This window comes from Giraffa tippelskirchi, chromosome 12 (genome assembly GCF_054371585.1).
Source record: "Giraffa tippelskirchi isolate mGirTip1 chromosome 12, T2T-mGirTip1v1.2.pri, whole genome shotgun sequence".
NCBI lineage: Eukaryota > Metazoa > Chordata > Mammalia > Artiodactyla > Giraffidae > Giraffa > Giraffa tippelskirchi.
The window spans coordinates 66,344,197-66,367,511 of record NC_137286.1 but is presented as its reverse complement, the minus strand read 5'-3'; the positions used below and the strand labels follow the sequence as shown (position 1 = coordinate 66,367,511).

General features: G+C 55.0%; 1 protein-coding gene and 1 long non-coding RNA gene across 2 annotated transcripts in view; one reads left to right on the top strand and one right to left on the bottom strand.

The window, feature by feature from the left end:
* LOC145530002 (uncharacterized) overlaps positions 1-23,315 on the bottom strand; it is a 1,493,464-nt gene that overhangs the window by 223,641 nt on the left and 1,246,508 nt on the right. Inside the window, exons 152-153 of the long non-coding RNA XR_014071397.1 lie at positions 15,694-15,805; positions 8,057-8,168 (exon numbers count right to left, since the gene is read on the bottom strand). This is a non-coding gene — a long non-coding RNA (uncharacterized LOC145530002). The remainder of the gene's footprint in view (positions 1-8,056; positions 8,169-15,693; positions 15,806-23,315) is intronic.
* Positions 19,544-23,153, top strand: LOC145530089 (uncharacterized). Its single transcript, XM_081550901.1, has 3 exons — positions 19,544-19,678; positions 20,078-20,390; positions 20,641-23,153. The coding sequence occupies exons 1-3, from the start codon at positions 19,544-19,546 to the stop codon at positions 21,276-21,278; spliced, it is 1,086 nt and encodes a 361-aa protein (XP_081407027.1). The 3' UTR covers positions 21,279-23,153.

The following is a 23,315-nucleotide window of genomic DNA, read 5'->3' as shown; positions in this document are numbered from 1 at the left end:
CTCGGCGCCTGCTACAGGGACAAGCCACACCAGTGGCCTCCCTGAGCTCAAATGGCCGGATCTGGGGGTTCTGTCTGGGTGCACACCTCCTTGCTCTGGCCAGGTTCCCCCCTTCTCTGAGCACCAGCTTCATCCTCTCGAATGAGGACATCGATTGCTACCTTGGCACGTTACTCTCTTCATCCTGTGAAGACTCATTAGGCTTATCCTACAATTACTAGCTGGCCCGAAGAGATATCTCCTGAATCCAGATTAAGCTGGAGTCTCCCAGGCTCATCTGGCATGTCTTCCCTGAAGTCTGCCAAAACCCACACCCTTGCATTTCCAGGGACTCCCCTTAGCCAGCTGGGCAGAAAACCCAGCATGGTTCAAACAAGCTGACAGACAAGCGGGAGAGGACTCACGGGCAGACGGCCTCCCTCAGGTCTCGGGTGGAGCTCTGGGACCACAGCAGCAGCGGGCCATCCCAGCCCCTGGGCTCAGCAGCGCCCTCATTCTCAGGCCGGCGGCTCTGCCCTGAGGGGAGCAGGAAGGTCACCAACTGCCGAAGGCGGACCTCAAGCCCCTCCCACTGCTGGAGCCTGACCTCCCCCGGCCCCACCCCTTCCCCTACCCCAGCAGAACGAGAGCTCGTCTTCCCCTGGCTTCCAACGTGAGGCCCGGCCCCGGGCCCCGATTGGGCACTGCCCCAGTCTGGAGCCAATCACAGTGGCCAGGGAGGTGGAACACACCGATTGGCCAGGGCCAGGTCATGTGACCATACTCCCCAGGAAACTCAAATATTACCAAGATTCCCTAACAAACCAAATGAACAAAATTATCCAGTAAAGGCAAACCGTACTTTTTAATGAGGCCAATGTCACAGAAAAAAAAAAAAATCCTTCACAATGAACTGCTCAAGGAAGCTACTAAATAAGCTTTCAGAAAAGTTAAGACGTTTTTTTTTTTTTTTAATAGGGTGACGGAGAGCTATACCTTTCCCATCTATGTGAATTTAGGTTTAAACTAGATTTCCCTCGGCTATTATATAAGACAAAAAACCCCACATCACCCCCTTTCACTCCCCCCACCCCCAAAAAGTGTTTTAGTCTATTGAATTTTTGTGTCCTCAGTTGTGTCTGATTCACGGCAACTCACGAACTCTACACAGCCAGGCTCTTCCGTCCATGGAATTCAGGGCAATTTTTTTCTGTCACAGCAAATGCCCACCCTGGGTGATCCAAAGGCAAGGGCTCAGAGGCTCCTGAGAGACTAACTCCTTTCAGCTGAGCACAGAGCTGGCTCCTCACTGGGATGCCTGTGGCCTGGGGCTCCCAGAGGGGAGAGCAGCACTCGCCCCACCGTGTGGTCACTGCTGGAAGTGCAGGCTGCTCCTCACTCCCCCTTGACAGTGTCCCTGAGGGCAGAACAGTGTGAATCTACTCAAGGTGGAAACGCAAACTCCGATGCAACCAAACTTCCCACAAGGTCTCCAAAACCACTCAGGAACAGGGAATTGGAAACTGCAGGGCATGACATGAATGGAGATGGAGACTTGACACCTTACACCGAGTTCACTTCCAGTTATCCCTAGACAAAGTTTCCATGAAAACTTGTCACAAATCTAGAAGAACAATGAGCAGAAACTGGACACGTGCTTTGAGTCTTCACACACAAAACAAAAAGGCAGCCCACAAAACAACCCAGAGAATACAGTGGACTTTGCAAAATCAAAGATATCTACTGTGGGAAAGACCTCATTACAAAAGCAAAAGACAGGTCATACATCGCGAGACGAATGAGTGGAAACACAAAGCTTCTCAAGGATGTGTCTCCAAACAGACAAAGAACACCAACACGACAAGCCTGTGAAAACTAGGGAAAGGTCTGAAGGGACACCAGACTGAGGAAGACACACACAGAGTATCCCGGATGATGTCCAGCACTGAGGGCCTGAAGAAACAACAGTCTAGTTGCACTCCCTCAGGCCTGTGTGACCCTGGATGAGGCCTCTGTTTCCCGGTGGCTCTGAGAGATGGACAGGGAGGAAGGGGAAGAGAAATCACTTGCATTTCTAATACTCACAGCAAAGTCCTCCAATGAGAAGGGAATTATCACCCCCACTGACAATGCCATTCACTGAAGTGATACCCACGAGTCCATCTAACCCAGAAGGGAAGGAAGGACCTGTTCTCACAAAACGGCGAGAGATGGAAGAAGGAAGATCAAGCCCACACCAACCACTGGAAAGAGAAGCTGTGCTCAGGGCTTGAAAGAATTCCTATTGGGAAAATGATGTCACAGCCCCACAAGGCAATCCACAGCTTCGATGCTATTCCTCCCAAAATGCCAATGCATTTTCGCACCGAACAAAGAATTGCAAAAGGGGTACGGAAACAGAAAAGAGCCTAAATTGTCAATACAATCCGACGAAAAAGCCCCGATACGGACATCCAAGGTTGTGTGAAAGGAAATTAGACGACCAAACTAGGATCCTCAGGAGAGTATCGGAGAAGGCGATGGCGACCCACTCCAGTACTCTTGCCTGGAAAACGCCCTGGACGGAGGAGCCTGGTAGGCTGCAGGCCATGGGGTCGCGCAGAGTCAGACACGACTGAAGTGACTTAGGCGCAGCGGCAGCAGCAGGACAGTATGCTATTGGGAATACAACAACACACACAGATCCAGATCGATGGAATCAAGTTGAGGGTCCAGAAACAAACCCCGGCATCCATGGTCAACTCATCTCTGACACAAAAGGGGAGAATATCCAAATGGGAACAAGAAAGCCTCTTCAATAAATGTCCATGGGAAAACCAGACAGCTACATCTGAAGAACGCTATTGGTTTTGATCTCACACCACCTCAATATCGGGGGAAAACCTCACCCTAAAGACTGATGTCATGAGACAGCTAGAAAGAAGCGTAGGTCAAAGGCTCCTTAACATCAGAGTCTCCTTGCCATTTGCTGGGCGGAGGTAGAAATGGGTCTCTTCAAGTAAGGGAAAGAGGAAAACGAAGTACGCCAATGGGTTTCCATCCAATGGAACCTCTTCACAACAGAGAAGCTAAGCATTCAGAAATGCAAAAGATGGGAAACGGAACATGAGAGACTCCTTGCAAGTGGTGTATCTGAGAAGGGGTTCATATGGAAAGAGACGAAGAATGCACAGCACTCAGATTCCAAGAAACACCACCACCACCCTTGACCCTTCCCCCATGACCAACTCCGACCTAAAGCCTTTCTCTCCCTCTAACCTATCCCTAAAACATAACCCTCATCTAATCATATACATGTGCATTCCTAGCATCCATCCATCCACACACGAGAGAGAAAGAGGAAGACACAGACTGAATCGAGAAGGGAAAAGAGAGGGACACAGACAGAGAGAGACACGGAACCAAAGAGAGGAAAGGAGTCGACGGTCCAGACTTTTCATCAATCTGTCTCGAAGGTAGAAGCAATGACAGCGCCCATCCACCCCAGAAGGGGGAAAAGGACGGAAGGTTTGGAGAGGAAAAGACAAGAACGCAGGGAGCCATTAGAAGCTCAGCCACCCGCAGAAGCCGAGCTGGGACACTTGAACAGAATCTCAATGGAAACAGAGGACCAGAAAGTTGGCTACTCTTTTCTATAAGAGAGGGAGACCTTCGAGTCTTCCTTTCGGTCCTCCAACTTGGATGCGGGGTCTCAAAACACTCAGGAGGGGGAGTGCCTTTTCCTGGGTACCACGGCGCATCCAGGCCTCGTTCTGCCCCATTCTGTGCTGTGTCAGCCCTGGATGGAGTCTTTCTTTCTGAAGTCTCAGCGCACAAGCTCCACGTGATATCGGCCCCAGGTGGAAAGGCATGGAGCTGCTCGTAGGCCGACAGACCTAGGAAGCAGATGGGAGAATGACCCCCACTCTGCAGATGGAGAGACTGGGGAAACCCTGAGGGGCATACGCTTGTCCAGGGCCACACCACTTATGAGAAGAAGGAGCCTGGTCTGAGAGCAGCGGGGTCCTCGGAGCTCAGGCCCTGGCTGCACCCAGGCCTCCCCAGGGCTGTGGGCTGGGCTGTGTGGCTGTCACTGTGCCTGCACATGGCCTAAGGGGGGTGGTCGAGCAGTCAGAAACCCAGAGATTCCCTTGGGAAGTTTTGGGGAAGGGACTTCAGCACGAACCCCAGGAAATGATGTCACCTGCCAGCAACAGAACCCAACAGAACCCGCAACCCGGGTATCCAGGCCTCCAGAGCGGAGAGGAGCCCCCAGCCAGATCACTTGCTGCCAGGATGTTCTGCTGTTTGCCCCTGCCCAGAGGCCGGGGCCTCAGGAGAGCTCACAGGCAGTGTGCGTGGGCACCCTGTCGACGTTGGCTCAGGGCACCCCCGAGAGGCCTCTGGCCCTTTGCCCGGAGAAACAGAAAGGTAACACGGGGAGCCCCAGGCCGGGCCAGGCCACCTCTCCCATGCCACCCGGAAACACCGGGTCCTTTGCCTGTGTGTGTGGATGCGGGTTTCTCGGGGTGTGTCTCCCTCAAGGAAGCCCAGGCGGATGTGGGGTCAGAAGCCTGCGGGCAAGTTGTGTCCACACCCCAGGGGAGAGCAGGCTGGCTGGGATGGGGAGAGTGCGGGCAGCGCCGGCCGCCCAGGCTGGCCTCACACCCTCAGGTGGGTCTCTTTCGTCCCGGGTGGGGATCTGAGCAGACACACGTCTCTGACCCTTCTGGGAAGAGAAGTTCGAGCAGGCAGAAGCAGCGGCTCCACTGGCCAGGCCCAGCTCGGAAAAGTCCCAGCATGGCTGGCTGACGGTCACTGTCGTTGCAGAGCTTCCCACGTGATGAGGCCGAGGACGGGGACACCCCGTCCACCTCCCGGAGGGAGGGGTCGGAGCACCACCCCCCCGCCCCTGAGGCCCAGTGCAGGCTCCAGGTGAGCGTGCCCACGGAGGCATCAGCCCCACCGGGGGCGAAGCGGAGGCGGGGAAGGCCTGCTGCCGAGACACCACACAGGATACACCCGGCGGCCCAGTCTGAGGCTGCCACGGAGCTCAGCACACCCGGCTCCGACCCAGAGTCCCGAGAACCCCAGCCTCTGAGGCAGCAGGAGGACCTGGAGCCCAGCACGCCAGAGCACAGAGGTGAGGACGCTGGGGCTGGTGCACGGGAGTGTGTGGGGAGGGGGTGCTGAGCTACACAGGGACGAGTCCCCGAAAGATGCTGCTGGGCCTGCAGCAAGCGCTGGCCTCACACCCCCACCCCCATCTTGCACACTTCAGTCCCAAAAGACATCCGACCCTGGGTATTCTTTGGGAATCTCTTGGAAGCTTTCTGTCCCGGGATACGCACATGCCAAGGCTGGCCTGTGGGCAAACTTTGCTTCTCCCCCAGCTCTAGCACTGGCCTCCAACTGGAACCAGGCTCCACTTCCCAGACCTGTCCCTACAGAGGTGGTGGCTCCAGGTGCAGGACCCAGGGATCCACCGAGGGCAGATGGAGAACCGAGACTTGCCCTCGCAGAGACACCAGGCCAGCTGGGTTCTGGCCAGCACACCGGGCAGATCGGATCTCCGTGCCTGCAGGACCCCCAGCCCCAGGCACTGATGTCCCACCCCCTCAGCCAGAACCTCCACCTCCACGTGCACCTGTACCTGCTCGGGCTTTGGCAGGAGAACCCGAGGCAGAGGAGGAGTCACCGCCTCGGCAGGGAGAGCCTGCCCTGGCTCCCGTGCAACACCCAGACGCCGACGATGACTCACCCACCCCTGCAGGAAGAACGAGCCCCCGCTCTGGACAGAGACCCAGAGCCCTTGCCGGAAACACCACGTCCAGGGGAGCGGTCGGCTCTGCCGCCTCCATCCCTGTCGGCTCACCGTGGACGCTGTCAACTCGGTCTGCCCCCAGGGGACATGGAGTTCCTTTCCCCTGAACTGCTTTGCATTTGGTTTGTTTCCACCTTTCTGGTGATGTTTTATTTTTTGTATGGTTTCCTGTATTTTTGTTGGTTAAGTTGGGAACTTGTTGGTTAAGTTAGTAAACTTTTTCATCATTGTTGCAATTTGGGAACACTGTTGTGTAACTCTGGTGATACTGTGTTACCATCACCACTTTGTGGTTTCAGACCCGTTTGATCTTTATGCCCCACCCCCCAACAAAGCCTGGATTCAAGGCAAGCACGCCCTGTTCATCCCTCCCCCCGATCCTGAACACAATTTCATCTTTTCTTTCTGCATTCCTTCCTATATTCTTGGTGTCCCCAATCAATGACTCTCAGTGAAATGACTGAAGGAGTTTCTTTCGGACTCTCCACCTACTGTAAGACTCCATTGGAGAGTTCTCATTTTTATGTCATTTGAACTAGCCTTTGATAGCTGACAGGACGGTGTACGTCCTTTCAAGATATCATGTGCCAAACGAAGCCCTTTTGGCAAATGCCAACATTATCTCCAGGCAGGCATTGCTGTTTGAAGGGTGACATCTCAGCCAGAAGGCAGAGGCTGAGCTCCTCTTGTTGCACCAGCTCCCAAAAGAAGCCAAGAAAGGGAGCTGGAACAACAAACCACCCCAACGCCCAGGAAAGCGTTCTTCACGACAGAAGGCTAGAAAATGACCCAACAACCTTGTGGCCCAGAACCCCTCTAGAAAAATCACTGTTCCATAAAAAAGAGAAACACGTGGGAAGTTCCAAGGAGAGGCAATGCCCATGGCCAGTGTACTTTAGAGACGGCCTGACCGCTCCGGGGAAGACACGCACCGACGGAACCCCTTGGGAAACAGCAGTGAGAGTCCTCACCGTCGTAAGGGTTTCCTCTGGGGACAACCTGCCCTGGGCACCACATGAGGGAGCAGACCGGCTTCTCTTCCTCTGCCCCCACACCATTCACTCATGAAGGCAGCCCAGGAGTTCTCATGCCCTGCCTGCCTGCCTGCCTGCCTGGCTCATCCGTGAGCTGTGACCACCTCCAGGGCAGGACTCCACCTTCTCCTCTCTGTGTACCGTGAATCTGCACACAGTGGGCTTTCAGAACCTTAGGAGACTTGAGCCATTCCCACTCGAGCCAGAACCCTCCCCAGGAAGGAAAACGGCTGTGGAGTCATTTTGGCCCCAGCACTGGTTCCGAAAGCCTGGCGGCTCCTACAGCCTCTACGGTGTGAAGAGGGAGGTCCCTTTTGACAGAGCTTTCCGGCTGTCAGATCTAAGCTGTTGTTTCACTGTCAGCTGTGTCTCTTCCGTTGCAGCCAGGTGGGCCACGCTGCTCCAAAGGGGCTCACAAGCTGAGTGGCAAGGGAGGTATTGAGAGGACAGGGATGGCTACAACGTGCTGCAAACTGAGTGAGGGTCCCCACAATCCTCAGCAAAGGTCTGTGTTGTGCAAGTGGGGAGTAGAGGGCCCCCAAGTTCCAAAGGAAGGGAGGTACTCGGGAGCTGAAGCCCTTGGCTGCTGTGGTAGCAGCTGCAGAGGGCAGCTCGTCCACAGTGCACTTCGAATGAGGTCATATGAGCGGGACTCTGGAAATGGCTCCGAAATCAAGAGAAAGGGGTCAGGGTATGTGGGAATCCGGCGGGGGTGGGGGGTGGATGAAGGAAGGTGTCCTTCCTCTCTCCAGTGCAATTTGTTTTGGTGAGTCTCAAAGCTACCAGATGGCACTTCCCAAGTCAGGCCCCCGCAGGAATCAGGGTGGGCTGCGTGCCTCGGCGCCTGCTACAGGGACAAGCCACACCAGTGGCCTCCCTGAGCTCAAATGGCCGGATCTGGGGGTTCTGTCTGGGTGCTCACCTCCTTGCTCTGGCCAAGTTCCCCCCTTCTCTGAGCACCAGCTTCATCCTCTCGAATGAGGACATCGATTGCTACCTTGGCACGTTATTCTCTTCATCCTGTGAAGACTCATTAGGCTTATCCTACAATTACTAGCTGGCCCGAAGAGATATCTCCTGAATCCAGATTAAGCTGGAGTCTCCCAGGCTCATCTGGCATGTCTTCCCTGAAGTCTGCCAAAACCCACACCCTTGCATTTCCAGGGACTCCCCTTAGCCAGCTGGGCAGAAAACCCAGCATGGTTCAAACAAGCTGACAGACAAGCGGGAGAGGACTCACGGGCAGACGGCCTCCCTCAGGTCTCGGGTGGAGCTCTGGGACCACAGCAGCAGCGGGCCATCTCAGCCCCTGGGCTCAGCAGCGCCCTCATTCTCAGGCCGGCGGCTCTGCCCTGAGGGGAGCAGGAAGGTCACCAACTGCCGCAGGCGGACCTCAAGCCCCTCCCACTGCTGGAGCCTGACCTCCCCCGGCCCCACCCCTTCCCCTACCCCAGCAGGACGAGAGCTCGTCTTCCCCTGGCTTCCAACGTGAGGCCCGGCCCCGGGCCCCGATTGGGCACTGCCCCAGTCCGGAGCCAATCACAGTGGCCAGGGAGGTGGAACGCACCGATTGGCCAGGGCCAGGTCATGTGACCATACTCCCCAGGAAACTCAAATATTACCAAGATTCCCTAACAAACCAATGAACAAAATTATCCAGTAAAGGCAAACCGTACTTTTTAATGAGGCCAATGTCACAGAAAAAAAAAAAATCCTTCACAATGAACTGCTCAAGGAAGCTACTAAATAAGCTTTCAGAAAAGTTAAGACGTTTTTTTTTTTTTTTAATAGGGTGACGGAGAGCTATACCTTTCCCATCTATGTGAATTTAGGTTTAAACTAGATTTCCCTCGGCTATTATATAAGACAAAAAACCCCACATCACCCCCTTTCACTCCCCCCACCCCCAAAAAGTGTTTTAGTCTATTGAATTTTTGTGTCCTCAGTTGTGTCTGATTCACGGCAACTCACGAACTCTACACAGCCAGGCTCTTCCGTCCATGGAATTCAGGGCAATTTTTTTCTGTCACAGCAAATGCCCACCCTGGGTGATCCAAAGGCAAGGGCTCAGAGGCTCCTGAGAGACTAACTCCTTTCAGCTGAGCACAGAGCTGGCTCCTCACTGGGATGCCTGTGGCCTGGGGCTCCCAGAGGGGAGAGCAGCACTCGCCCCACCGTGTGGTCACTGCTGGAAGTGCAGGCTGCTCCTCACTCCCCCTTGACAGTGTCCCTGAGGGCAGAACAGTGTGAATCTACTCAAGGTGGAAACGCAAACTCCGATGCAACCAAACTTCCCACAAGGTCTCCAAAACCACTCAGGAACAGGGAATTGGAAACTGCAGGGCATGACATGAATGGAGATGGAGACTTGACACCTTACACCGAGTTCACTTCCAGTTATCCCTAGACAAAGTTTCCATGAAAACTTGTCACAAATCTAGAAGAACAATGAGCAGAAACTGGACACGTGCTTTGAGTCTTCACACACAAAACAAAAAGGCAGCCCACAAAACAACCCAGAGAATACAGTGGACTTTGCAAAATCAAAGATATCTACTGTGGGAAAGACCTCATTACAAAAGCAAAAGACAGGTCATACATCGCGAGACGAATGAGTGGAAACACAAAGCTTCTCAAGGATGTGTCTCCAAACAGACAAAGAACACCAACACGACAAGCCTGTGAAAACTAGGGAAAGGTCTGAAGGGACAGCAGACTGAGGAAGACACACACAGAGTATCCCGGATGATGTCCAGCACTGAGGGCCTGAAGAAACAACAGTCTAGTTGCACTCCCTCAGGCCTGTGTGACCCTGGATGAGGCCTCTGTTTCCCGGTGGCTCTGAGAGATGGACAGGGAGGAAGGGGAAGAGAAATCACTTGCATTTCTAATACTCACAGCAAAGTCTTCCAATGAGAAGGGAATTATCACCCCCACTGACAATGCCATTCACTGAAGTGATACCCACGAGTCCATCTAACCCAGAAGGGAAGGAAGGACCTGTTCTCACAAAACGGCGAGAGATGGAAGAAGGAAGATCAAGCCCACACCAACCACTGGAAAGAGAAGCTGTGCTCAGGGCTTGAAAGAATTCCTATTGGGAAAATGATGTCACAGCCCCACAAGGCAATCCACAGCTTCGATGCTATTCCTCCCAAAATGCCAATGCATTTTCGCACCGAACAAAGAATTGCAAAAGGGGTACGGAAACAGAAAAGAGCCTAAATTGTCAATACAATCCGACGAAAAAGCCCCGATACGGACATCCAAGGTTGTGTGAAAGGAAATTAGACGACCAAACTAGGATCCTCAGGAGAGTATCGGAGAAGGCGATGGCGACCCACTCGAGTACTCTTGCCTGGAAAACGCCCTGGACGGAGGAGCCTGGTAGGCTGCAGGCCATGGGGTCGCGCAGAGTCAGACACGACTGAAGTGACTTAGGCGCAGTGGCAGCAGCAGGACAGTATGCTATTGGGAATACAACAACACACACAGATCCAGATCGATGGAATAAAGTTGAGGGTCCAGAAACAAACCCCGGCATCCATGGTCAACTCATCTCTGACACAAAAGGGGAGAATATCCAAATGGGAACAAGAAAGCCTCTTCAATAAATGTCCACGGGAAAACCAGACAGCTACATCTGAAGAATGCTATTGGTTTTGATCTCACACCACCTCAATATCGGGGAAAAACCTCACCCTAAAGACTGATGTCATGAGATAGCTAGAAAGAAGCGTAGGTCAAAGGCTCCTTAACATCAGAGTCTCCTTGCCATTTGCTGGGCCGAGGTAGAAATGGGTCTCTTCAAGTAAGGGAAAGAGGAAAACGAAGTACGCCAATGGGTTTCCATCCAATGGAACCTCTTCACAACAGAGAAGCTAAGCATTCAGAAATGCAAAAGATGGGAAACGGAACATGAGAGACTCCTTGCAAGTGGTGTATCTGAGAAGGGGTTCATATGGAAAGAGACGAAGAACGCACAGCACTCAGATTCCAAGAAACACCACCACCACCCTTGACCCTTCCCCCATGACCAACTCCGACCTAAAGCCTTTCTCTCCCTCTAACCTATCCCTAAAACATAACCCTCATCTAATCATATACATGTGCATTCCTAGCATCCATCCATCCACACACGAGAGAGAAAGAGGAAGACACAGACTGAATCGAGAAGGGAAAAGAGAGGGACACAGACAGAGAGAGACACGGAACCAAAGAGAGGAAAGGAGTCGACGGTCCAGACGTTTCATCAATCTGTCTCGAAGGTAGAAGCAATGACAGCGCCCATCCACCCCAGAAGGGGGAAAAGGACGGAAGGTTTGGAGAGGAAAAGACAAGAACGCAGGGAGCCATTAGAAGCTCAGCCACCCGCAGAAGCCGAGCTGGGACACTTGAACAGAATCTCAATGGAAACAGAGGACCAGAAAGTTGGCTACTCTTTTCTATAAGAGAGGGAGACCTTCGAGTCTTCCTTTCGCGCCTCCAACTTGGATGCGGGGTCTCAAAACACTCAGGAGGGGGAGTGCCTTTTCCTGGGTACCACGGCGCATCCAGGCCTCGTTCTGCCCCATTCTGTGCTGTGTCAGCCCTGGATGGAGTCTTTCTTTCTGAAGTCTCAGCGCACAAGCTCCACGTGATATCGGCCCCAGGTGGAAAGGCATGGAGCTGCTCGTAGGCCAACAGACCTAGGAAGCAGATGGGAGAATGACCCCCACTCTGCAGATGGAGAGACTGGGGAAACCCTGAGGGGCATACGCTTGTCCAGGGCCACACCACTTATGAGAAGAAGGAGCCTGGTCTGAGAGCAGTGGGGTCCTCGGAGCTCAGGCCCTGGCTGCACCCAGGCCTCCCCAGGGCTGTGGGCTGGGCTGTGTGGCTGTCACTGTGCCTGCACATGGCCTAAGGGGGGTGGTTGAGCAGTCAGAAACCCAGAGATTCCCTTGGGAAGTTTTGGGGAAGGGACTTCAGCACGAACCCCAGGAAATGATGTCACCTGCCGGCAACAGAACCCAACAGAACCCGCAACCCGGGTATCCAGGCCTCCAGAGCGGAGAGGAGCCCCCAGCCAGATCACTTGCTGCCAGGATGTTCTGCTGTTTGCCCCTGCCCAGAGGCCGGGGCCTCAGGAGAGCTCACAGGCAGTGTGCGTGGGCACCCTGTCGACGTTGGCTCAGGGCACCCCCGAGAGGCCTCTGGCCCTTTGCCCGGAGAAACAGAAAGGTAACACGGGGAGCCCCAGGCCGGGCCAGCCCACCTCTCCCATGCCACCCGGAAACACCGGGTCCTTTGCCTGTGTGTGTGGATGCGGGTTTCTCGGGGTGTGTCTCCCTCAAGGAAGCCCAGGCGGATGTGGGGTCAGAAGCCTGCGGGCAAGTTGTGTCCACACCCCAGGGGAGAGCAGGCTGCCTGGGATGGGGAGAGTGCGGGCAGCGCCGGCCGCCCAGGCTGGCCTCACACCCTCAGGTGGGTCTCTTTCGTCCCGGGTGGGGATCTGAGCAGACACACGTCTCTGACGCTTCTGGGAAGAGAAGTTCGAGCAGGCAGAAGCAGCGGCTCCACTGGCCAGGCCCAGCTCGGAAAAGTCCCAGCATGGCTGGCTGACGGTCACTGTCGTTGCAGAGCTTCCCACGTGATGAGGCCGAGGACGGGGACACCCCGTCCACCTCCCGGAGGGAGGGGTCGGAGCACCACCCCCCCGCCCCTGAGGCCCAGTGCAGGCTCCAGGTGAGCGTGCCCACGGAGGCATCAGCCCCACCGGGGGCGAAGCGGAGGCGGGGAAGGCCTGCTGCCGAGACACCACACAGGATACACCCGGCGGCCCAGTCTGAGGCTGCCACGGAGCTCAGCACACCCGGCTCTGACCCAGAGTCCCGAGAACCCCAGCCTCTGAGGCAGCAGGAGGACCTGGAGCCCAGCACGCCAGAGCACAGAGGTGAGGACGCTGGGGCTGGTGCACGGGAGTGTGTGGGGAGGGGGTGCTGAGCTACACAGGGACGAGTCCCCGAAAGATGCTGCTGGGCCTGCAGCAAGCGCTGGCCTCACACCCCCACCCCCATCTTGCACACTTCAGTCCCAAAAGACATCCGACCCTGGGTATTCTTTGGGAATCTCTTGGAAGCTTTCTGTCCCAGGATACGCACATGCCAAGGCTGGCCTGTGGGCAAACTTTGCTTCTCCCCCAGCTCTAGCACTGGCCTCCAACTGGAACCAGGCTCCACTTCCCAGACCTGTCCCTACAGAGGTGGTGGCTCCAGGTGCAGGACCCAGGGATCCACCGAGGGCAGATGGAGAACCGAGACTTGCCCTCGCAGAGACACCAGGCCAGCTGGGTTCTGGCCAGCACACCGGGCAGATCGGATCTCCGTGCCTGCAGGACCCCCAGCCCCAGGCACTGATGTCCCACCCCCTCAGCCAGAACCTCCACCTCCACGTGCACCTGTACCTGCTCGGGCTTTGGCAGGAGAACCCGAGGCAGAGGAGGAGTCACCGCCTCGGCAGGGAGAGCCTGCCCTGGCTCCCGCGCAACACCCAGACGCCGACGATGACTCACCCACCCCTGCAGGAAGAACGAGCCCCCGCTCTGGACAGAGACCCAGAGCCCTTGCCGGAAACACCACGTCCAGGGGAGCGGTCGGCTCTGCCGCCTCCATCCCTGTCGGCTCACCGTGGACGCTGTCAACTCGGTCTGCCCCCAGGGGACATGGAGTTCCTTTCCCCTGAACTGCTTTGCATTTGGTTTGTTTCCACCTTTCTGGTGATGTTTTATTTTTTGTATGGTTTCCTGTATTTTTGTTGGTTAAGTTGGGATGAGTAAACTTTTTCATCATTGTTGCAATTTGGGAACACTGTTGTGTAACTCTGGTGATACTGTGTTACCATCACCACTTTGTGGTTTCAGACCCGTTTGATCTTTATGCCCCACCCCCCAACAAAGCCTGGATTCAAGGCAAGCACGCCCTGTTCATCCCTCCCCCCCGATCCTGAACACAATTTCATCTTTTCTTTCTGCATTCCTTCCTATATTCTTGGTGTCCCCAATCAATGACTCTCAGTGAAATGACTGAAGGAGTTTCTTTCGGACTCTCCACCTACTGTAAGACTCCATTGGAGAGTTCTCATTTTTATGTCATTTGAACTAGCCTTTGATAGCTGACAGGACGGTGTACGTCCTTTCAAGATATCATGTGCCAAACGAAGCCCTTTTGGCAAATGCCATCATTATCTCCAGGCAGGCATTGCTGTTTGAAGGGTGACATCTCAGCCAGAAGGCAGAGGCTGAGCTCCTCTTGTTGCACCAGCTCCCAAAAGAAGCCAAGAAAGGGAGCTGGAACAACAAACCACCCCAACGCCCAGGAAAGCGTTCTTCACGACAGAAGGCTAGAAAATGACCCAACAACCTTGTGGCCCAGAACCCCTCTAGAAAAATCACTGTTCCATAAAAAAGAGAAACACGTGGGAAGTTCCAAGGAGAGGCAATGCCCATGGCCAGTGTACTTTAGAGACGGCCTGACCGCTCCGGGGAAGACACGCACCGACGGAACCCCTTGGGAAACAGCAGTGAGAGTCCTCACCGTCGTAAGGGTTTCCTCTGGGGACAACCTGCCCTGGGCACCACATGAGGGAGCAGACCGGCTTCTCTTCCTCTGCCCCCACACCATTCACTCATGAAGGCAGCTCAGGTGTTCTCATGCCCTGCCTGCCTGCCTGCCTGCCTGGCTCATCCGTGAGCTGTGACCACCTCCAGGGCAGGACTCCACCTTCTCCTCTCTGTGTACCGTGAATCTGCACACAGTGGGCTTTCAGAACCTTAGGAGACTTGAGCCATTCCCACTCGAGCCAGAACCCTCCCCAGGAAGGAAAACGGCTGTGGAGTCATTTTGGCCCCAGCACTGGTTCCGAAAGCCTGGCGGCTCCTACAGCCTCTACGGTGTGAAGAGGGAGGTCCCTTTTGACAGAGCTTTCCGGCTGTCAGATCTAAGCTGTTGTTTCACTGTCAGCTGTGTCTCTTCCGTTGCAGCCAGGTGGGCCACGCTGCTCCAAAGGGGCTCACAAGCTGAGTGGCAAGGGAGGTATTGAGAGGACAGGGATGGCTACAACGTGCTGCAAACTGAGTGAGGGTCCCCACAATCCTCAGCAAAGGTCTGTGGTGTGCAAGTGGGGAGTAGAGGGCCCCCAAGTTCCAAAGGAAGGGAGGTACTCGGGAGCTGAAGCCCTTGGCTGCTGTGGTAGCAGCTGCAGATGGCAGCTCGTCCACAGTGCACTTCGAATGAGGTCATATGAGCGGGACTCTGGAAATGGCTCCGAAGTCAAGAGAAAGGGGTCAGGGTATGTGGGAATCCGGCGGGGGTGGGGGGTGGATGAAGGAAGGTGTCCTTCCTCTCTCCAGTGCAATTTGGTTTGGTGAGTCTCAAAGCTACCAGATGGCACTTCCCAAGTCAGGCCCCCGCAGGAATCAGGGTGGGCTGCGTGCCTCGGCGCCTGCTACAGGGACAAGCCACACCAGTGGCCTCCCTGAGCTCAAATGGCCGGATCTGGGGGTTCTGTCTGGGTGCACACCTCCTTGCTCTGGCCAGGTTCCCCCCTTCTCTGAGCACCAGCTTCATCCTCTCGAATGAGGACATCGATTGCTACCTTGGCACGTTACTCTCTTCATCCTGTGAAGACTCATTAGGCTTATCCTACAATTACTAGCTGGCCCGAAGAGATATCTCCTGAATCCAGATTAAGCTGGAGTCTCCCAGGCTCATCTGGCATGTCTTCCCTGAAGTCTGCCAAAACCCACACCCTTGCATTTCCAGGGACTCCCCTTAGCCAGCTGGGCAGAAAACCCAGCATGGTTCAAACAAGCTGACAGACAAGCGGGAGAGGACTCACGGGCAGACGGCCTCCCTCAGGTCTCGGGTGGAGCTCTGGGACCACAGCAGCAGCGGGCCATCCCAGCCCCTGGGCTCAGCAGCGCCCTCATTCTCAGGCCGGCGGCTCTGCCCTGAGGGGAGCAGGAAGGTCACCAACTGCCGAAGGCGGACCTCAAGCCCCTCCCACTGCTGGAGCCTGACCTCCCCCGGCCCCACCCCTTCCCCTACCCCAGCAGAACGAGAGCTCGTCTTCCCCTGGCTTCCAACGTGAGGCCCGGCCCCGGGCCCCGATTGGGCACTGCCCCAGTCTGGAGCCAATCACAGTGGCCAGGGAGGTGGAACACACCGATTGGCCAGGGCCAGGTCATGTGACCATACTCCCCAGGAAACTCAAATATTACCAAGATTCCCTAACAAACCAAATGAACAAAATTATCCAGTAAAGGCAAACCGTACTTTTTAATGAGGCCAATGTCACAGAAAAAAAAAAAAATCCTTCACAATGAACTGCTCAAGGAAGCTACTAAATAAGCTTTCAGAAAAGTTAAGACGTTTTTTTTTTTTTTTAATAGGGTGACGGAGAGCTATACCTTTCCCATCTATGTGAATTTAGGTTTAAACTAGATTTCCCTCGGCTATTATATAAGACAAAAAACCCCACATCACCCCCTTTCACTCCCCCCACCCCCAAAAAGTGTTTTAGTCTATTGAATTTTTGTGTCCTCAGTTGTGTCTGATTCACGGCAACTCACGAACTCTACACAGCCAGGCTCTTCCGTCCATGGAATTCAGGGCAATTTTTTTCTGTCACAGCAAATGCCCACCCTGGGTGATCCAAAGGCAAGGGCTCAGAGGCTCCTGAGAGACTAACTCCTTTCAGCTGAGCACAGAGCTGGCTCCTCACTGGGATGCCTGTGGCCTGGGGCTCCCAGAGGGGAGAGCAGCACTCGCCCCACCGTGTGGTCACTGCTGGAAGTGCAGGCTGCTCCTCACTCCCCCTTGACAGTGTCCCTGAGGGCAGAACAGTGGGAATCTACTCAAGGTGGAAACGCAAACTCCGATGCAACCAAACTTCCCACAAGGTCTCCAAAACCACTCAGGAACAGGGAATTGGAAACTGCAGGGCATGACATGAATGGAGATGGAGACTTGACACCTTACACCGAGTTCACTTCCAGTTATCCCTAGACAAAGTTTCCATGAAAACTTGTCACAAATCTAGAAGAACAATGAGCAGAAACTGGACACGTGCTTTGAGTCTTCACACACAAAACAAAAAGGCAGCCCACAAAACAACCCAGAGAATACAGTGGACTTTGCAAAATCAAAGATATCTACTGTGGGAAAGACCTCATTACAAAAGCAAAAGACAGGTCATACATCGCGAGACGAATGAGTGGAAACACAAAGCTTCTCAAGGATGTGTCTCCAAACAGACAAAGAACACCAACACGACAAGCCTGTGAAAACTAGGGAAAGGTCTGAAGGGACACCAGACTGAGGAAGACACACACAGAGTATCCCGGATGATGTCCAGCACTGAGGGCCTGAAGAAACAACAGTCTAGTTGCACTCCCTCAGGCCTGTGTGACCCTGGATGAGGCCTCTGTTTCCCGGTGGCTCTGAGAGATGGACAGGGAGGAAGGGGAAGAGAAATCACTTGCATTTCTAATACTCACAGCAAAGTCCTCCAATGAGAAGGGAATTATCACCCCCACTGACAATGCCATTCACTGAAGTGATACCCACGAGTCCATCTAACCCAGAAGGGAAGGAAGGACCTGTTCTCACAAAACGGCGAGAGATGGAAGAAGGAAGATCAAGCCCACACCAACCACTGGAAAGAGAAGCTGTGCTCAGGGCTTGAAAGAATTCCTATTGGGAAAATGATGTCACAGCCCCACAAGGCAATCCACAGCTTCGATGCTATTCCTCCCAAAATGCCAATGCATTTTCGCACCGAACAAAGAATTGCAAAAGGGGTACGGAAACAGAAAAGAGCCTAAATTGTCAATACAATCCGACGAAATAGCCCCGATACGGACATCCAAGGTTGTGTGAAAGGAAATTAGACGACCAAACTAGGATCCTCAGGAGAGTATCGGAGAAGGCGATGGCGACCCACTCCAGTACTCTTGCCTGGAAAACGCCCTGGACGGAGGAGCCTGGTAGGCTGCAGGCCATGGGGTCGCGCAGAGTCAGACACGACTGAAGTGACTTAGGCGCAGCGGCAGCAGCAGGACAGTATGCTATTGGGAATACAACAACACACACAGATCCAGATCGATGGAATCAAGTTGAGGGTCCAGAAACAAACCCCGGCATCCATGGTCAACTCATCTCTGACACAAAAGGGGAGAATATCCAAATGGGAACAAGAAAGCCTCTTCAATAAATGTCCATGGGAAAACCAGACAGCTACATCTGAAGAACGCTATTGGTTTTGATCTCACACCACCTCAATATCGGGGGAAAACCTCACCCTAAAGACTGATGTCATGAGACAGCTAGAAAGAAGCGTAGGTCAAAGGCTCCTTAACATCAGAGTCTCCTTGCCATTTGCTGGGCGGAGGTAGAAATGGGTCTCTTCAAGTAAGGGAAAGAGGAAAACGAAGTACGCCAATGGGTTTCCATCCAATGGAACCTCTTCACAACAGAGAAGCTAAGCATTCAGAAATGCAAAAGATGGGAAACGGAACATGAGAGACTCCTTGCAAGTGGTGTATCTGAGAAGGGGTTCATATGGAAAGAGACGAAGAATGCACAGCACTCAGATTCCAAGAAACACCACCACCACCCTTGACCCTTCCCCCATGACCAACTCCGACCTAAAGCCTTTCTCTCCCTCTAACCTATCCCTAAAACATAACCCTCATCTAATCATATACATGTGCATTCCTAGCATCCATCCATCCACACACGAGAGAGAAAGAGGAAGACACAGACTGAATCGAGAAGGGAAAAGAGAGGGACACAGACAGAGAGAGACACGGAACCAAAGAGAGGAAAGGAGTCGACGGTCCAGACGTTTCATCAATCTGTCTCGAAGGTAGAAGCAATGACAGCGCCCATCCACCCCAGAAGGGGGAAAAGGACGGAAGGTTTGGAGAGGAAAAGACAAGAACGCAGGGAGCCATTAGAAGCTCAGCCACCCGCAGAAGCCGAGCTGGGACACTTGAACAGAATCTCAATGGAAACAGAGGACCAGAAAGTTGGCTACTCTTTTCTATAAGAGAGGGAGACCTTCGAGTCTTCCTTTCGCGCCTCCAACTTGGATGCGGGGTCTCAAAACACTCAGGAGGGGGAGTGCCTTTTCCTGGGTACCACGGCGCATCCAGGCCTCGTTCTGCCCCATTCTGTGCTGTGTCAGCCCTGGATGGAGTCTTTCTTTCTGAAGTCTCAGCGCACAAGCTCCACGTGATATCGGCCCCAGGTGGAAAGGCATGGAGCTGCTCGTAGGCCGACAGACCTAGGAAGCAGATGGGAGAATGACCCCCACTCTGCAGATGGAGAGACTGGGGAAACCCTGAGGGGCATACGCTTGTCCAGGGCCACACCACTTATGAGAAGAAGGAGCCTGGTCTGAGAGCAGCGGGGTCCTCGGAGCTCAGGCCCTGGCTGCACCCAGGCCTCCCCAGGGCTGTGGGCTGGGCTGTGTGGCTGTCACTGTGCCTGCACATGGCCTAAGGGGGGTGGTCGAGCAGTCAGAAACCCAGAGATTCCCTTGGGAAGTTTTGGGGAAGGGACTTCAGCACGAACCCCAGGAAATGATGTCACCTGCCAGCAACAGAACCCAACAGAACCCGCAACCCGGGTATCCAGGCCTCCAGAGCGGAGAGGAGCCCCCAGCCAGATCACTTGCTGCCAGGATGTTCTGCTGTTTGCCCCTGCCCAGAGGCCGGGGCCTCAGGAGAGCTCACAGGCAGTGTGCGTGGGCACCCTGTCGACGTTGGCTCAGGGCACCCCCGAGAGGCCTCTGGCCCTTTGCCCGGAGAAACAGAAAGGTAACACGGGGAGCCCCAGGCCGGGCCAGCCCACCTCTCCCATGCCACCCGGAAACACCGGGTCCTTTGCCTGTGTGTGTGGATGCGGGTTTCTCGGGGTGTGTCTCCCTCAAGGAAGCCCAGGCGGATGTGGGGTCAGAAGCCTGCGGGCAAGTTGTGTCCACACCCCAGGGGAGAGCAGGCTGGCTGGGATGGGGAGAGTGCGGGCAGCGCCGGCCGCCCAGGCTGGCCTCACACCCTCAGGTCGGTCTCTTTCGTCCCGGGTGGGGATCTGAGCAGACACACGTCTCTGACCCTTCTGGGAAGAGAAGTTCGAGCAGGCAGAAGCAGCGGCTCCACTGGCCAGGCCCAGCTCGGAAAAGTCCCAGCATGGCTGGCTGACGGTCACTGTCGTTGCAGAGCTTCCCACGTGATGAGGCCGAGGACGGGGACACCCCGTCCACCTCCCGGAGGGAGGGGTCGGAGCACCACCCCCCCGCCCCTGAGGCCCAGTGCAGGCTCCAGGTGAGCGTGCCCACGGAGGCATCAGCCCCACCGGGGGCGAAGCGGAGGCGGGGAAGGCCTGCTGCCGAGACACCACACAGGATACACCCGGCGGCCCAGTCTGAGGCTGCCACGGAGCTCAGCACACCCGGCTCCGACCCAGAGTCCCGAGAACCCCAGCCTCTGAGGCAGCAGGAGGACCTGGAGCCCAGCACGCCAGAGCACAGAGGTGAGGACGCTGGGGCTGGTGCACGGGAGTGTGTGGGGAGGGGGTGCTGAGCTACACAGGGACGAGTCCCCGAAAGATGCTGCTGGGCCTGCAGCAAGCGCTGGCCTCACACCCCCACCCCCATCTTGCACACTTCAGTCCCAAAAGACATCCGACCCTGGGTATTCTTTGGGAATCTCTTGGAAGCTTTCTGTCCCGGGATACGCACATGCCAAGGCTGGCCTGTGGGCAAACTTTGCTTCTCCCCCAGCTCTAGCACTGGCCTCCAACTGGAACCAGGCTCCACTTCCCAGACCTGTCCCTACAGAGGTGGTGGCTCCAGGTGCAGGACCCAGGGATCCACCGAGGGCAGATGGAGAACCGAGACTTGCCCTCGCAGAGACACCAGGCCAGCTGGGTTCTGGCCAGCACACCGGGCAGATCGGATCTCCGTGCCTGCAGGACCCCCAGCCCCAGGCACTGATGTCCCACCCCCTCAGCCAGAACCTCCACCTCCACGTGCACCTGTACCTGCTCGGGCTTTGGCAGGAGAACCCGAGGCAGAGGAGGAGTCACCGCCTCGGCAGGGAGAGCCTGCCCTGGCTCCCGCGCAACACCCAGACGCCGACGATGACTCACCCACCCCTGCAGGAAGAACGAGCCCCCGCTCTGGACAGAGACCCAGAGCCCTTGCCGGAAACACCACGTCCAGGGGAGCGGTCGGCTCTGCCGCCTCCATCCCTGTCGGCTCACCGTGGACGCTGTCAACTCGGTCTGCCCCCAGGGGACATGGAGTTCCTTTCCCCTGAACTGCTTTGCATTTGGTTTGTTTCCACCTTTCTGGTGATGTTTTATTTTTTGTATGGTTTCCTGTATTTTTGTTGGTTAAGTTGGGAACTTGTTGGTTAAGTTAGTAAACTTTTTCATCATTGTTGCAATTTGGGAACACTGTTGTGTAACTCTGGTGATACTGTGTTACCATCACCACTTTGTGGTTTCAGACCCGTTTGATCTTTATGCCCCACCCCCCAACAAAGCCTGGATTCAAGGCAAGCACGCCCTGTTCATCCCTCCCCCCGATCCTGAACACAATTTCATCTTTTCTTTCTGCATTCCTTCCTATATTCTTGGTGTCCCCAATCAATGACTCTCAGTGAAATGACTGAAGGAGTTTCTTTCGGACTCTCCACCTACTGTAAGACTCCATTGGAGAGTTCTCATTTTTATGTCATTTGAACTAGCCTTTGATAGCTGACAGGACGGTGTACGTCCTTTCAAGATATCATGTGCCAAACGAAGCCCTTTTGGCAAATGCCATCATTATCTCCAGGCAGGCATTGCTGTTTGAAGGGTGACATCTCAGCCAGAAGGCAGAGGCTGAGCTCCTCTTGTTGCACCAGCTCCCAAAAGAAGCCAAGAAAGGGAGCTGGAACAACAAACCACCCCAACGCCCAGGAAAGCGTTCTTCACGACAGAAGGCTAGAAAATGACCCAACAACCTTGTGGCCCAGAACCCCTCTAGAAAAATCACTGTTCCATAAAAAAGAGAAACACGTGGGAAGTTCCAAGGAGAGGCAATGCCCATGGCCAGTGTACTTTAGAGACGGCCTGACCGCTCCGGGGAAGACACGCACCGACGGAACCCCTTGGGAAACAGCAGTGAGAGTCCTCACCGTCGTAAGGGTTTCCTCTGGGGACAACCTGCCCTGGGCACCACATGAGGGAGCAGACCGGCTTCTCTTCCTCTGCCCCCACACCATTCACTCATGAAGGCAGCCCAGGAGTTCTCATGCCCTGCCTGCCTGCCTGCCTGCCTGGCTCATCCGTGAGCTGTGACCACCTCCAGGGCAGGACTCCACCTTCTCCTCTCTGTGTACCGTGAATCTGCACACAGTGGGCTTTCAGAACCTTAGGAGACTTGAGCCATTCCCACTCGAGCCAGAACCCTCCCCAGGAAGGAAAACGGCTGTGGGGTCATTTTGGCCCCAGCACTGGTTCCGAAAGCCTGGCGGCTCCTACAGCCTCTACGGTTTGAAGAGGGAGGTCCCTTTTGACAGAGCTTTCCGGCTGTCAGATCTAAGCTGTTGTTTCACTGTCAGCTGTGTCTCTTCCGTTGCAGCCAGGTGGGCCACGCTGCTCCAAAGGGGCTCACAAGCTGAGTGGCAAGGGAGGTATTGAGAGGACAGGGATGGCTACAACGTGCTGCAAACTGAGTGAGGGTCCCCACAATCCTCAGCAAAGGTCTGTGGTGTGCAAGTGGGGAGTAGAGGGCCCCCAAGTTCCAAAGGAAGGGAGGTACTCGGGAGCTGAAGCCCTTGGCTGCTGTGGTAGCAGCTGCAGAGGGCAGCTCGTCCACAGTGCACTTCGAATGAGGTCATATGAGCGGGACTCTGGAAATGGCTCCGAAATCAAGAGAAAGGGGTCAGGGTATGTGGGAATCCGGCGGGGGTGGGGGGTGGATGAAGGAAGGTGTCCTTCCTCTCTCCAGTGCAATTTGTTTTGGTGAGTCTCAAAGCTACCAGATGGCACTTCCCAAGTCAGGCCCCCGCAGGAATCAGGGTGGGCTGCGTGCCTCGGCGCCTGCTACAGGGACAAGCCACACCAGTGGCCTCCCTGAGCTCAAATGGCCGGATCTGGGGGTTCTGTCTGGGTGCTCACCTCCTTGCTCTGGCCAAGTTCCCCCCTTCTCTGAGCACCAGCTTCATCCTCTCGAATGAGGACATCGATTGCTACCTTGGCACGTTACTCTCTTCATCCTGTGAAGACTCATTAGGCTTATCCTACAATTACTAGCTGGCCCGAAGAGATATCTCCTGAATCCAGATTAAGCTGGAGTCTCCCAGGCTCATCTGGCATGTCTTCCCTGAAGTCTGCCAAAACCCACACCCTTGCATTTCCAGGGACTCCCCTTAGCCAGCTGGGCAGAAAACCCAGCATGGTTCAAAC

Excerpts from the sequence above, each read along its gene's own strand:
- LOC145530089 (XM_081550901.1), top strand. The coding sequence starts at position 19,544 with ATGTTCTGCTGTTTGCCCCTGCCCAGAGGCCGGGGCCTCAGGAGAGCT. Across the intron at positions 19,679-20,077 it reads TTGCCCGGAGAAACAGAAAG|AGCTTCCCACGTGATGAGGC; the intron begins GTAACACGGGGA and ends CTGTCGTTGCAG. Across the intron at positions 20,391-20,640 it reads CAGCACGCCAGAGCACAGAG|CTCTAGCACTGGCCTCCAAC; the intron begins GTGAGGACGCTG and ends CTTCTCCCCCAG.